At 42.1% G+C, this 15613-nt stretch overlaps 1 protein-coding gene across 6 annotated transcripts in view; it reads right to left on the minus strand.

Annotated features, from left to right (window-relative positions):
* The window catches only part of ZNF521 (zinc finger protein 521), a 236607-nt gene that overhangs the window by 132010 nt on the left and 88984 nt on the right, over positions 1–15613 (minus strand). For all 6 annotated transcript variants that reach the window (XM_052703677.1, XM_052703672.1, XM_052703674.1 and 3 more), the window contains one exon: positions 588–3940. In XM_052703677.1, coding sequence (XP_052559637.1) covers positions 588–3500 — 2913 coding nt within the window. In that variant the 5' untranslated portion in view covers positions 3501–3940. The remainder of the gene's footprint in view (positions 1–587; positions 3941–15613) is intronic.

Consider the following 15613-nt stretch of genomic DNA (forward strand, 5'->3'; position numbering starts at 1 on the left):
AATCTGTTCATCGGGATTGGAAAGAAAAGTAAAACAAGGAACTGCCTCTGAAGGACGCATTTCCCATTTACCTTAGGCTAGTGTTGCACTTCTATTTAATCCAAATATGCTGTAAGTGAGAAAATCAATGTCTACAACACAATTTGCAAAGAAAAAAACCAACCGCAGTTTGTTGTTCACAAATATTTTTTAAAAATCTGCCCCTTCTGCCAGCATTTTGGCTCACTGCGTTCTACTCCTCTGTCATTAATGCTCCCTGCCGTAAGCACAACTCCTAGCTGGGGATTCCAACGCATTAACAGAGCTAGGGTAAGATTCCAGATCTCAGTTGTGCTGGCATGAAGATAGGTCTCCTCAGTGATACAGAAGACAATATCCTAGGGAGACTGGAATTAGTCCTATTCCGCACAATTCAATCCAAGATGTAAGGCATATCAAGAAGCAAGTAATTACTAGCTAATAGCTACAGATGGAAATGTAACATGGTTCAGCCTAAGAATTTCATGACAAGTGACAAGACGACTTGAAAAAAGGGGGATTTTTTCTAAAAGGATGGAAGGTGTCAAGAGCAAAATAAAAAGGGTTACCTCTTCAGTTTGGGAGGGGCTGATTCTGGGCATTGGAGATACTTGTGGTGTTTTCAGCTGTGTACTGTTGCTGTCTGGAACAAGCTCTCTGTGGATTGACTGAATATGGTTTTGGAGTTCACTTTCTGATTCAAATTTAACATTGCAACTAGAACATCGAGTCTTCAGTCCCCCTGCCTTGCTTTTGTTCTCAATGGAACTCAAGTTCTCATTTTGGCCCATGCCTTGTCTGTTACTGCTTGAAGGGATGTTGACACTTGGACTACCACTTTTACTGAGATTAACACAGCTAGCACACAGACCATATGGCAGACCATTGATGTCAAGTTTCACTAAATCCTGTTTTGAACGAAACTCCTTCAGGCAAGAAGCACACTTGTACAGTTTCTGGAGATGCTGTGCGCGCCCCGTAGACTGCACGGCAGAACCATTTCCAGTTTTCTGCATGTGGAATGTGCCGTGGATTTTCAGTTCCAACGTGGAGGTCACAGTCTGCATGCACACCACGCAGCGGAACCCTGTCAAAGAGTTCCTCAAGTCAGGGTGCATCTGGCAATGCTCTAAAAATTCCTCCTCACTCTGCAGAGGCATCTTGCAAATCCTGCAGTTTCCAGTGTCCAAGCTCTTACTATGTGTGACTTTATGTTCAGTAAGAGTCAGAAGAGATGGAAACCGCTCGCCACAGATTGGGCACATGTAATGTTTCACTGGTCCCAAGTGTGTCTGCATGTGTTCTCGGAGCCCGTTTTCAGAGAAGAATGTTCGAGAACACACATTACACTTGTAATTCCCTTTAATGAGTTCAGCCTTTTTCTTCACTATGGCACTCTCTCCAGGTCGAATGTTGTGGTCTCGAAGCTGGTGGTTTTGCAGGAGAGTCTCCATGGTGTAAGCTGCTCCACAGATGTCACAGCCATACATAGGCTCAGATGTGTCCACATCCTCTTCGCTGCCGTCGTGGCTGTTATGGGACTCCTGGCTATTTGTCAACAAGGTCTGGAGCTCCACTTCTTCCTTCTGAACCTGCTCAGATGCCCCATTCGTTCCACAGTTTGGAGTTTTTGTTTCAAAAACACAATGTTTTTCCCTTAGGTGCTTTTCCAGCAGGATGATGGCATGGAAAGCTTTGCTGCAGAACTTGCAGTTGTACTTCTTGCTGTGCGTAGTAATATGGCACTGCAGCTCCACCTCTGTACCAAAGGACTCACCACAGAAGATGCACTTGTGCACTTTGCCTTGGTTCTCCAAGTGGTTGTGTTTAACATGAAGCTGTAGGTCAGTCTCATTGCGGAAATCCCAGTTGCAAGACGTACATCTATATACCTTCTTTTCATTGCTGTGCTTCACAGCCAAGTGTAGTTGGATAGAGACTTTGGAGTCAAAAACCTCTTGGCACAGGGTGCAGCGGAAGAATACAAATGTATGCATGTCTAGTAGGTGCTTCTGCAAGTCATCCACAGAAGTAAACTGCTTGTCACAGCTTTCACAGATGTAGTAGGTTGAGGTGATCATAAAATGAATGGTAACATGCTTCAGCAGAGACTCCTGATTTGGAAATTCCTTGTTGCACTGAGGGCAGGTCAGTTTTGGCAGGACAGTATCAAGATGTGTTTTTAAATGAGTCTGAAAACCGTCTAAGGAAGTATACTTAGCACCACATTGATTACAAATATATTCACCTGCAGGACGAGGAGGAGCACCTCCAACTGCCTGCATCATTTTTAAAGAGGTCTGCTCAATCGTTACAGGAGATAAGGGACTCATGGCTCTGGATTTTTTTCCATTGTGGATGTAATTCAGTGCCAAAGGAATGTTCTTATGGTTCTCCTTGATATGCTTGTTCAATTTAAGAACGCTATTAAATATTGGAGAATTTGTACAGTAAGAACAAGAATACACTTCCACTACTGGATCTTTTGGGGTTCCGAGCACAGGGGAACCAAAACGGGAACTGCTAAGATCACAATGGACTTGTCTAATATGCTCTTCCAGAGAAGAATCTGTAAGAAACCCCATGTAGCAATGGGGACAAAAGAACGCATTACTGTCCTTAGCAGCAGGGTTGGCAAATCCATGAGAACATCGGATATGTTCCTGAAGAGTGTTGAGGTCATTGAACACTTCAGAGCAGAAGTTGCACTGGTACACCATCGCAGGCATGGTGGAAACAATCAGCCCTGGATCCGGAGCTTCGTGGACTTGCTTAAGATGCTCGTTCAGATTGTAGAGAGATGGCAATACCTCCAAACAGTACTGACAGATATGGGCTTGTTCAGGTTTATCTAAATGCATAGTTTTCAGGTGTATCTGCAAAACTGCGAGGCTGGAAAACAACTGTTTGTTGCAATAAATGCAGCTATAGGTAACTTTTGCCTGTTTACTTGAAGGACCAGTGATATCTGGCACTTGCTGAGCTGCCCGCTTCCTTCCACGGCCTTTTGGTATAGGGGGAGCCGTTTCCACCATCGTTGAACTATCAACAGAGAGATTGGAATCTGGAGTGGTACTTGAGACTGAGGTATAGCCAACAGTTACCAATGATGGGCTGTTGCTGTGGTTGCATGATTCTGGTTGCTGGTGACTGTCCATGTGGCTGTACAGCTCTTCCACAGTGTGAAAGTTCTCAGAGCAAATGCTGCATGAATTCTTCTTCTCACCATTATGAGCCTGCTCCATGTGGTTCACCAGAGACGTTTCCTCTACAAAGAGTTCGTGACAATAAACACACTGAAGAGCAGATCGGTCTTCATTAGGAGAACACTCAGGGTGACATTCCGCAATGTGCTTCTGGAGATCTTCAGGAAAATCAAAGCCTTCTTCACACTGACTGCACTTCTGAGTGTCCTTCATTTTCCAGTCCTCCATCCGGGAAGCAGACTGAGAGCCATCCTTGTTCCTCTCGTGAACCTGCATGTGGCCATGCAGCGAACTAGATGACAGGAATCCACGTCTACAAATGGCACATTTATATGGCTTGTTGGACGTATGAGTCTTTAAGTGAATTTTGAGATGATCACTCCTTGAGAATGCTGCATCACACTCACTGCAGTGATATTTCTTGTCTCCCGTATGAAGCTTTATGTGGCGGTCCCTGCTTCGTTTGTGTTTGAAGAGACGACTGCAATACGTGCATTTGAAAGGGAGTTTGTCACTGTGACTTTGCTCGTGGTGCTTTAAGTAGCTGAGGCGGCTGAACGATTTGTCACAAAACTGGCACTGATAGGGCAACCCTGGGCCTCCTTCCTCTTCACCAAAATCACAACCTTCTCCATGGCTCGGGGAAGTCTGGTCCTTGCTGGAAGGTGATGATGCTGGCCATGAGCAAGTGGGGTCATCCTCAACATCCACTCCATCTGAAATGAAAAAGAAACATGTCCACAAGCTTAATCCCTACAGGTCAAAGGAGATATCAGATGCACACGAACAACACAGACCTGCTATTCCTAAAGAGCCAAAACGTATTAAACTCAGACTAGGGCATTTCTTAAACCTGTATCAAACAGCTTCAAGACCACATTTATTTTTATCCGATTGTAAAACATTAAAAGTTATTAAATACTTCTGTGCCTATATTACCTTTTTATTGCTTTTTTATCATTTTTTTTCTCAGTTGCAGGATATGTGTTATACACTGACACATTTATTAAAATGCAGATTTTAATATACTTAATGTTTCTTTTGTATCCATTGGAAAATGATTTGCATATTATGTGAGCATCTGAAGAGTCAAAGGAAAGGAGAAAATATTACAGGAATGATTTAAAATTAATATAGTCAACCCACATTCCTAATATTTAATAAAAAAAATTCCCTCTGCTTTGTCTCAATTTTTTTTTTTCTCTTGAAGATGATTTTGAATGTATGCTATTAGTGAGAGAGTCTTGAGTGTTATTCTAAACTCTAATACAAAAAATTACAGAGGAGGAACTGGGCAACAGTGTAAATGGTAACCTTTTCTCTAACAAAGTGTAACCAGATTTCTCCAATAACTATGCAATTCAGTTCCTGAAAGCTGGCAGCTAGATCATCAAATGTTCAAAACAAACAAACCAACAGCCAACCTGACGGAAAATTAGAAAGTTTCACAAGGGTCAAATGTGAACCGCTTTTTTTTTTTCCTTTTTCAAGTTCAAGAGGTTGCCCACCATTTCTTCCTTTTTGCAAAAGCCTCAGCCAGCTGAACTTCCTTTGTCTAGCAGAACCTGTACTGTGAGGTGATCACAGACAAAGCAACTTGTGGAAAACTGGAAACAGGAAAAATGATAAACACTTATGGTAAAAGCTGAAAGATTTATGAGTAACAAGGAAAAGACAAAACAGGAATGCTAGCCAGATGATAAATTAAACTAGCTATCCATGATATAATCTCACCTTTACACAGGGCAAGTCGTAATTGGTGTTTTTTTAACCAGGTGTGCTCTACAATTTTTACACCTTTTGTTTTAAGCATGAACTACAATGCTACAATGACTACAACTCATAAGAATGCTTGAAAGATCACTCTAAATCAAATAATCATTTTATTCCATTCCATGGGTAACACTTGGTGGTTTTCTTCCTTTGAAAAGTAAAATTAATTACAATAATAAAGCAGAGGCAAGATAAACCTGTTTGAAAAATGTCTTTCTTAGGGTGCTTTTGAAAAACGCTGTTTCTTTACATCTCCATCCTTCTCTCAAAGAAACTGGTACACTAACATAAAAATTGGAGCTGGTGTATATTATGTAAACAAATTCCAAGCATGTTTTCTTTAAGGTAACAAGATTTTACTAGATGATCAACGTCTTGCTTATCCACAGGAAACAGATGAGTATTCATTTCTTTCCTGCATCTTGAAACTGATGACAACGCCATCTCCCTATCAATGCCAGATGGTAACCATCGAACTCTGAGAAAACAACCAAACACCATTCCTGGAGCCTTGCCCACTGACACAATGCTTTTCAGCATAAGCTGGAATTCCATGTTTTTTATCCTCTTGTTTACCTCTCGAAGTGGGGGGAGGTTCACAAAGTACACTCACCTTTCTCACGCATGCACACACATAAGCACACATACCCCGGTACATACCTGCATTTATCTATGTATGAATCTGCATTAGTTACACTTAAATAAAAAAGCAATCCTAAGCCTAAGCAACCCAAATTTGAATTGAAAGCGAAGGTATCAGTTTTGTTAAGAAAAAAAAAAACTAAACAAAAATTCCTTTCCTCCAACAAAACTACTATCATCTACTGAAATGCTTTGCAGCGTACTAAAGCAACACTACTTATTGTCATAGTTACTAAATGATACCAAGCAGTTGAGTTTTCAAGTTGGTACATTAATGACTGGAATATTCATGGGAGACTTTTGATGCAAATCTGTGTACAGCCCTTTCAAATTGCTGGGTTTGACTCTAAAATTGGAAATGATCATAGCAATGGAAAAATTACTCACAGAAAAAATGTAAACTTTTGTTACATTTTATTTCAGATGAACATTTTCAGCTAGGTTTCTTAAGCGGAAAAGCTTCTGTCCTTTAAAAATCAAATATATTTCTTACATATGGACGTTGCCAGATGATAAACAGAAATTTATGTCAAGCAACCGAACAAAGAAAAATAGCCTGCAACTGCCTAGGCCACATATTTTGTAAACAAATTTATTATTAAAATGTATATCCCATTCAAAAATGATGTATTATTGTGTAAATGTTTAGAGGAATATATAGTAAGCATTATAAATGGTGCATTATCACTGACACAATAGTAAATCACCTTCTTCTTGTGGCTACTATCTGCCTGCCTGGGTTTACCTCTTATACAACTATTCCCTTTGGCCTGTGAGGGCCAGTGGGACACTGGACTGGCAGAGGGTTGCTGAGAATGACCACAGGACAAGCAATGGCAGCTCCTTTTCCCCCATCCAGTTCTCCTCATTTGCATGGATTAATTTGCAAGGTTAAAAAAAAATAGTGGAGGAGGAACAGTGCTATTATAGCACAGAGCCAGTTCTTACTTTAAAGACAGCAAACACAAGTGTTTCTGCATGTCACACTGCTGTCAGGGCTTTTAATCCAAGCCCATATTAATCCTGCACAGCACTTTTCTTGAAGCAAAAAGGAAGAAAGCAAACCACTAGTAAAGCATTGAAATCTGAAAATCTGACCTTCCTGTGCTCCTGAAGAACCGCTTCCTCCCAGCCAGGCCTGGGGAACCCGGCATGGCACATCATGGAGGCCAACAGGATTTTCCTGTGCATGAGTGTCATGGCGGCCAGCATGGCTTCCTGGCCTACCCCCAGGCGGCTGCTGCTCCTGGAGGGCCTTTGCGTGTACTCACATCAAGGGCTTGGGGCAGGGCCTGCAGGCCACTGACAATCTATGGAGGGTCCTTGCTCCTGCTGACGAGGGAAATGCCTTGCTGCAGATTGGCTTTTGTTGTATGGATTCCAAAGTAAGTGTGGCGAATGATGTACAGTACGGACATGCATACGAATGATGTACAGTATGGACTCACAACATTCCACACGCTCACATGTGAGCTGAGGGGCTGTAGCAGATCTTTCCCGTGAGGATGCTGCACCACACGCAACCACTGATTTCTAAATGGCTGTAGTCCACCACGTGCCACCACGTGCTGAGGCTGTGTTCACGAGGTGGCATTCAGTGAGCAGCAACAGGCTCTAAGCTCCAACCCCACCTCTTCCCCTTCCAAGGGCACTTCACACAGACCTGACTTTATGCTGGGGGTGAAGCTTGGCCTGCCGATGAGATAAAAGACTCCCAACCCCTTTTTGTCAGTCACTCTGATAGAAAACACGAACAGTTTGCTGCTACTCTGCATACATGCGTGTGCATATAAATCAGCAGACACCTACCCACTGAGCTATGTCAACATTACAAATACTGACTTTAAATGTTATCACAAGCTGTTTTCAAAGACTCTGGATGAAATTCAGACACAAGTCCCCAGGAGTGGCATACAACTATCTGGGGGCAGGGGAGGGTTCCAGGTACACCACGGAGTGTTTATGGAGTTTTAAAATATATTTTCTGTATCGACGTATTCTTTATCCTTTGCCACTCACTAAGTGCTACTTACCGTAAATGCTTTTTCTGTGTCACAGCAACTATTCTGAGTTTCACTGTGATGCACTTAACATGTCCACGTAAATTTTTAATTTTTGGAACCAGTCACTTCACACTCACTGCCTCTAAGAAAGCTCTAGCACTCGCAACTGAAAAACTTCACTGGAAATCAGCTAAAAGTCCTAAAAGTCTATTTAAAGATGCAAATGTGTGTGAATAGTTAGTGCAGATGTTTTTCTCCACCAACTGTACTTGCTGAGTTTCACCATTTCCATAAAGCACATTAAAACAAGTGTGCGAACACTCTGAGATGAAAGTACCAAGCACTCCTGAGACTTCCAGTGGAAAGTAGAGCTGCCTGACTTTTCTCCAAGCAGACAGAAATGCCCATGATTCAGCAGCCTGAGTAAATAAAAGAGGTCCTTATTTCCTAATTTTGCTGGCTGGCCACACTGCAGCAGTCTCTGTGCTGCTGCCAAAGGGGATGCAAAACTGGAACTACACCCAGCAGCTGAAGGACTGTCTTTGTTAGCCAGCCAGGCCTTCCTGACCATCTTCTGGCAACAAACCTACCATATCCTGCAAGGAAGACCTCCATCTCAGGCTTGATAGTTCTCTGGTCTGTCTAATAGGACTAAACAACAGATTTTGCCTGGTCTGTGCTGGAGGAGGACAGCTGGAAACTCAGTTAGTAGCAGAGTAACACCTGTTCAGTCATATTTATGGGGGAAAGTGCTCACTAACAGAGAAGTGAAGTAATACCAGAAGGAGTTATCCCATAGAAGGGGGAGGGAAGAAGGGGGAGCATCCAAGCACAAAAGCACCTCTGTGGAGTTCACAGCCAGCCGCTCATGTGCCAACCTCAGTAGTTGTGAAGTCTTAAATGTGATCTTTTCCCTAGCGCTGCTGACTGAAATAACAGTACTGCTTCAGAAAAACATTATTTAGTCACCAGGAAGGTTTATGACATGGGCACGTTTTGGTTGGAAAACGCTTTGGGCACTTGCTTTATCATGCCTTATTTTACTTTATGATTTAAACATATTTTTGCTGCCTCCAGACAAATGGTCACCTTCCCAGAGAAAATGTCAGCAAATCTTTATGCATCATAATATATAACATTCCTCTGATAGAGTTTACAACTACAAATTAATTAATATTCTCAATATCTTATAAAAAGTTTTCTGTTTTCCCTGTTTTGCTGCTCATGTAACTGGAGCACAGAAAAGTGGAGCAGTTTGCCTCAGGTTACAAATGTAATCTGTACAAGGGAGGAGGGAGAACTCGTACCTCCCAGGTTTGAGCTATCCTGCAAGAAAAATCCTTTCTCCTCCACTCTGAAACACAGAGCTGGCAAAAAGCTGAAGCGAATGTACCCAACCAAGGAGAAAGCATAGCCATTCAGCTGATCGACACCCCCAGCTCCAAGCCTTACAGAAACTCTCTTACTGGTTTGCCCAGCTAGTGGTAACGGCAGACTGGTCACATTCCATCCTACAGGACCCAATTTGAAGTACCACATAGCAAGGGACAAAATTTGTAATGGTGGATACACTGGAAGGGAATGGATACTTGAAATGACAAATGTCAGGCAGCAGAACATGAACACATCTTATAATAAATACATCCTTCACATGCAATAGATTGATGACTGCGTATAGCACATGTACGCATTGAATCGTGGTGTAGATGTTACTTGTTTTCTCCCCATCAGCCAAAGAGTTGTCCACACAAAACTGTATACAAGCCGCTGTGCTCATATACATATTGAAATGTTTGAATGGACAACATACAGCTTTGCCATTCTACCCAATAACAAACCACAAGATAGAATTCAAATGGTAGCAAAGGAAGGACTAAGCAGCAGATAGGTAGGTCAGTTAACTGGATGTATGATAGATCTCCACAGCTTTGAATCTTTGCATTTTTCTGCAGGTAATTGAGTGGAGCAGTTATTATATATCATATAGTTTACTTGTAATGGCTGTTTCAGGTTTTAGTGCTGGACACATTTTATATTACTATCACCACTAATTGTCTACAGGGCTACCTTGAAAATGAGATAAGCAATCTTAAGGGAATATGCAGGTGTGAACAAATGGAAAATGAAGAGGTTGGATATTACTGAAATAAAACAATATGGTGCAGTGTGTGGAATATATCTAAGTAACAAGATCAAAGCATAGCATTTAGGCATTAACATGGCTCCAGCTATGTCCTAACATACAGGCCACTAAAAGAAACTATGATTTTGAAGATTTTAATAGAATTTGCAGAGAATACCTACCCTTAAAGTAACTCAAAATAAAATATACATCATTATATCATATTCTCCATTTGTTTATTTCTATAGAAAGACACACAGTTTTGGAAAAACTCCAAACTGCAACTTTAATACAACCATCACATTTTTTTCACATCGGTGACCCCACATTAAACTCCCTCATTTGTCTCATAACTTATTGAATGGCTTGAAAAGTAATACTCTGTAATGGGCATTCAAAAGAGAAACGTGAACTTTAAAAATTATTTATAATTTACAGATGTTTTTAAAACCTATCAATATTTCAAAACTACTTTGGGAATACCAATTAAATGCATTAACAGTTAAGATTACTGGCTGGAGCAAGAACATACAGGGGTTCCTGATCAACAAAACCCAGACAGCTGGTAGGGAGGTTTCCCCATGTTAAATTTCATAAGAAAGGCAGCTCCGAGAAATAACAAATAAGATGCTTTAATACCTCCCAGGAAAAACCTGCTTGCTTTAATAAAATGCCTTTAGTGCTTAGACAAGTAGTTAACATTCCTGTATCGCTCTCCTAAGGTAACCTAAGCCTCCACTTCCATTATGTCTTCTTCACAAGATATATTACTATTACATACGTAAAGAGGAGCGTAAATGTTTTCCTCAGTTGTTGCTTAAAGATCATTTGAACAGACGGAGCCCAATGAATTCCGTCTTCTACAGCCAAATTAAAGGAAATACAAGCAGTTCGCATCTTGTTTCACCTTTCAGATGACACACAAAACCCAATTTGCAACTAGGAGAACACAGAGCTACCTACTTACCCTCCGTTTGTTTGAGGAAGCCTGTACTTTGTGCCTCTCAAGGCAAAGAATAAGTAATTTTCCACAGTCCTCTACATATAACTAATGACAGTCACCATCCTCAAAGCTTATTATACTGCTTTACATAATTGGGAATCACATGTCACACAATTAATTTACAGGGGTTGTTTTGTTGTGACTGTACAAGCACTAAGCGATTCAAATTAGCTAATTTGTCCACTGCTTCAATGTGACAAACACATTTACACTGTACTTCTTCCGCTGTTAAGTTGCTGTTTCTCTTAGTAGTTGTTTGTTTGTTTGTACGGTATGAGTCAGAGACCACCAGGCTTGTTCCATCTAGCTAGGGTCAGGAAAAATCACCCTGAGAATAATTACATTTAGAATCAAGCTAATTGGAGAGCAGAAAACCTATTGAAATATTCTAGCAAACGTGCACATAACGGTGGTCTCCTAAGAATCTGCATGTTAACGACCTCGTGTACCAAAAGTAGGGATTCGGTTAATCAGTACTGTAGTAGAAAATAATCATTATAATATGTGCTGATAACAGTATTTGTGCTGCTTACTAAGAAGAACACACGACTAGAGGACAAGAGTTCAGACTCCTCACTGGACACCAGTAATTTCTCATGCGTTCTGCTTTCAGTGGGTCATGCTCTCCCCCATCGACTAGACCAAGAAACTCTGTCCTTCCAATTTTTCCCTGAACTGCAGCACCTTCTGATAGCTGCAGAAGTACACTGAAGCCTCTGAGACCCTATACCATGGTTTTGGTCATAAAGGTAACTCTCCAATGGCATACGGGTATTAAAATGAATAGGCTGCTGCTTTCTTTCACAGGTCACAACATAAGGCGTGTGTCCGGTGTCAGCAAAGCATTCCTTTCTTTCTTTCCTTTCCAAAATCAAATAATCCAGAGGCTCACACCCTAAAAGCTGACTGAGCCCCTGCTTCAAAGCTGTCTTCCAAGCCCCCGTTTCTACCCAGCCCCCAGGCCCTGAGAGGAGATGGGCAGCCTGTCAAAACCTCCATAGCTGGAGGCTCAGACAAAAGATGGAGCCCCTGAGCAGCATTTGCAGGCAGAAACCCGTGAGATGCCAAGCACCACCTTGGGTTCTCATTTGAATATCGCCCTTCTTTCTGTTAATCTAGAGTTTAATCATGAAAGTCTGCAGGGACTGGGGGGGATGCACCTCACACTCAGCCTGCGCCTGTCCCTCCCACCTGTGCCTCTATTTCAACCATCCCAATTCATTGCTTCATTGCCTCAAGACCAGAAATACAGCAGCAAGATACATTTTGGATGGGGGCTAAAGTAGGACAAAGAAAAAAAAAAAAAAGGCAAGGGGTGGGAAGCAAAAAGAAAGGAATGTGAGGCGAGAAGAAAGAAAGGAGTAAATAATCGCATCTGAAAGAAGCCCAGGGAAAGAGATTGCAACATTTTTTATAGGAAATGGAAAGTAAAAGGGAATGAAGATCAAGAGAAAGCAAGGCTGTCACTTAACGCTTTCAAAAACATAGCGGTGTTATTTTACAGTGTGCTAGAATGAAATACAGTAAATAAACACAGAACTGCTTATTTCTTCAAATGACAGAGATGTGGTGGCGGTCTTATTTACACAGGTGAAAACTCCTGGACCTAGATCTGCAAAGGGACTTGGGTGTCTCCAGGAGCCTAAGAAGCAAAGAAAGCAGAATTCATGGGGCCCCGAGGGGAAGCAGGAAAAGGTCTGCAACCTCGCAGCTTGGGCATGCAGCTGGGAAAGGAGAGGACTGGGCTCTTTATACATTAAAGAGTGGCTGGATGAAAAACAAAAATAAACCTAAGTGCAAGTTCCAGACTGCAAGAGCCCCAGCACTGAGTGTAATTCGCAGTAGGTTAACAGTCCTTTCTCAAATGTGCTCCCACCAGCCCTATGAATATGGTGATCTTTGCTCCAGTGAGCCCAGCTTCCACGGGAAGAGACCCCTGCAGATCCGAGGACCTTCTGCTTAGAGGCAGGAAACGGGGCTTTGAATCCCCTCAGGATACTGAGGGAATGAATCTAGGCCTCATGCCATTTAGTACTCGAACTACTTGGCCCCTATATAGGGAAGCCAGGAACACAGCACTTTCTGCTGTAAGTGCCTGCTGTGCCCTGAGCTTAGCAGCAGGCTGATTAAAGGTGATGGGCACCCAGATGCTCAATATAGGGTGGTTCACAGAGACTGCCAAGCCACAGATACTTGACAAACTTTTGGTACAAAAAAAAGGCACTGACCAACTCTGGAGGACCCAGAGAGGTTGCTTTTGGATAACAATTTCTAGTTAGCTTCTTATAGTTCACTTACATCACATCTTAGGCTTTTTTTTTTTTTTCCCCAGCTCTGGCTGTTAGTGCAGATGTGCCACACAGCTGTTCAAAGTTATGTCCCCTAGCAAAGATAACCTTGGTTTTTAAGCTAAGTTGGTGCTCAGAATGGCACAAAAATGCTTACTCTCAGGCAGTACTGTCACCTTGGAGCAGCATGTCTCCGGTACCCTTTCTCTGGTCGGACTAGACAATCTCAGTGGTCTTTTCCAACTGTAATGATTCTACAATTCACTATAGGCAAATCGCAGTGCCAGGCAATACAGCCCTCTCTCAGCATGCAATAGGCACAGGTTAGCATGCGTGGCTTTCACTGAATAATAGGTGCTCTTGCCCGTAAGTAGGATATGACAAACTTCCCAGTTGAGAACAGTCAGGAGACCAAATGCTACTATAAAGCTGTCACCTGTAAATATCACATCTACCACCTGCCTTCCTATCTTGCGGGTCACCAGTCCATCCTTCTGGTATTTTGCAAGGTGAGAGTTGCATTTAATATACATATGCTTCATTCAGCTCTTTAATGGTAATAAAGGCTTAACTGGGCAATTTACTTATGGAAGATGGAGAGATTCTTTGAAGGCAGCATTTTCCTTCCTCTCTGTATAATTTCCACTCATCAAAGCCTGCTGAAACTCATGATGAACTGTCTGAAATAGAGGCCTCTCCAGAAATAAAGAGATCTCTGCTTTGTCAAAGCATATATCTAAAACAATTCTTTGTAGCTTCCTCAGTGTAGAATGGAAGCTCGGTGTGAAATACAGTAAATTAAGCCTTCTGCTGTCAGGGCTGGAAATAAGAGTAGAGCAGAACAGTGGCTGGATTTGAAATGATTTTTTTTTTTTCCTATTGGCTTCATTTACATCCTGTCTAAGGTCTTCTGAGCAGCTCAAGGTGTCTTATCTCTGGCTACCAGGGGGTATTTTGCAGTCAAAGCAGTTAACGTACTTTCTCTCTCTCTCTCTTTTTTAAGGCCATCTTATCTTATCAGACAGATCTCTCCAGGCATGAGGAGAACCCATACTTATCAGTAGCTGTACGCTGTATTGACAGCTCAGTGCTGCTAGGGACAAATGAAAGCTTAGGGTAGAGAAAAATCAGTTAACCTGTTCCACGCTCAGTTTAGACTAATCTTTGGTTTGTCTAACTTCAGGAAACATTGTACGCCTTTGCTCTGTTTACTTGGACAGCAGAGGCACACAGTCACAGCATCAATCACTAGATCTGGTACAGAGGTACACTGCATAAGTGGCTGCCATAATAATCCCCAAGGCAGTTTGCCTGTTGACTTTCAACCTCCAGCAACTCCTTCTCCAGGTGACTTGGGGGCTGCTGACTGTTCCAGGAGTGACTGAGTCTTGCTGGGATTGAACAGCAAAGCAAAAACTGTGGGCTGCACAGACTTGCCATGTAGAAAGCAACCTTCCCCCAAGCACGGGGAAACGTACATGCTGAGGGTCAGGAAAGGAAAATAATCCCCATGCGATACAAATGGGAACAGCGAGGCTGAAGCTGAGCCTAAAAGGTTGTTGGGGGAGCAGAAGCAAAGGTGAAGAAGTGGTTTGTTTAGACCTGTCCTCCATATCCTGCTGCAGTAAACTTTACAACTGACAGACACACTAAGAGCAGCCAGCCCTGCCAGCTGGTATCTCCAGGAAATAGCAACCAGCCTTCTCACCTGCAGAAAGGATATAAATGGCAAGATTCTTCTTATCCTTTGCTTGATGTCAAGAGCAGTGAACCAGGTCTAAAAAGTTGCAGCTGCTGCTACTGACAAATCACTCACCATAATTTCAAGTGAAAAAAACCTGTACCTGCACGTTAAGCTTTGCACTGGTCCTGCACTGTAGTTTTTATGCCTATTTTTTCTCTCTCCCCTTCATATCCAAACACTTCCCGAGCACTTTTGTATTAGTGATAACCCTAGACTTTCCCTGCAGAGAAGGTTCGCTATTAATTGTCCATTATCTTGGTGTGTCAGCACAAAGGAGAGGGGAAGAAATTCTCATCCAAATGGTTTCACCTCCCTCTCTTGAGAGTGATGCCCTTGTCAGGGCATTAAAGACATGAAAACCTGCCACTTATCAGAATTGTGTTTGAATCGAACTACTGTCCTTGAAAACAGTAGACACCAGATACCATCAAAATAAGCCACATTGGCAGATCCTGTTCCGCTGTGACTCAGGCTACCTTTATAAAGCTTACATATGCATTTGTGCTTGCACACGGACACTAGCATTATAGCTGAGGCTTAAAATAAGAAAAGCATGCTATTTTTCACTTTATAAAACAGTAAACGTATTACAAATAGCAGTTGCCAGAATTAAGAAAAGTTGGCCGGCATCTATGGTAAGTCTCTAGGCACCATATTAGAATTTGGGGTAGTAGCACATGCAGATTTTTGGAAAAGATATGGCAGGAGAAATAGGAAGATGCATGTGACATTTTTTATGAAACACTTTGGAAGATTTCAACAGTTTAAATAAGCCTGAGGACACACTTGAATGTAAACTCATTGCCGAACCAAA

The sequence above is a fragment of the Tympanuchus pallidicinctus genome, unplaced genomic scaffold (assembly GCF_026119805.1).
Source record: "Tympanuchus pallidicinctus isolate F22 unplaced genomic scaffold, pur_lepc_1.0 scaffold5, whole genome shotgun sequence".
Lineage (NCBI taxonomy): Eukaryota > Metazoa > Chordata > Aves > Galliformes > Phasianidae > Tympanuchus > Tympanuchus pallidicinctus.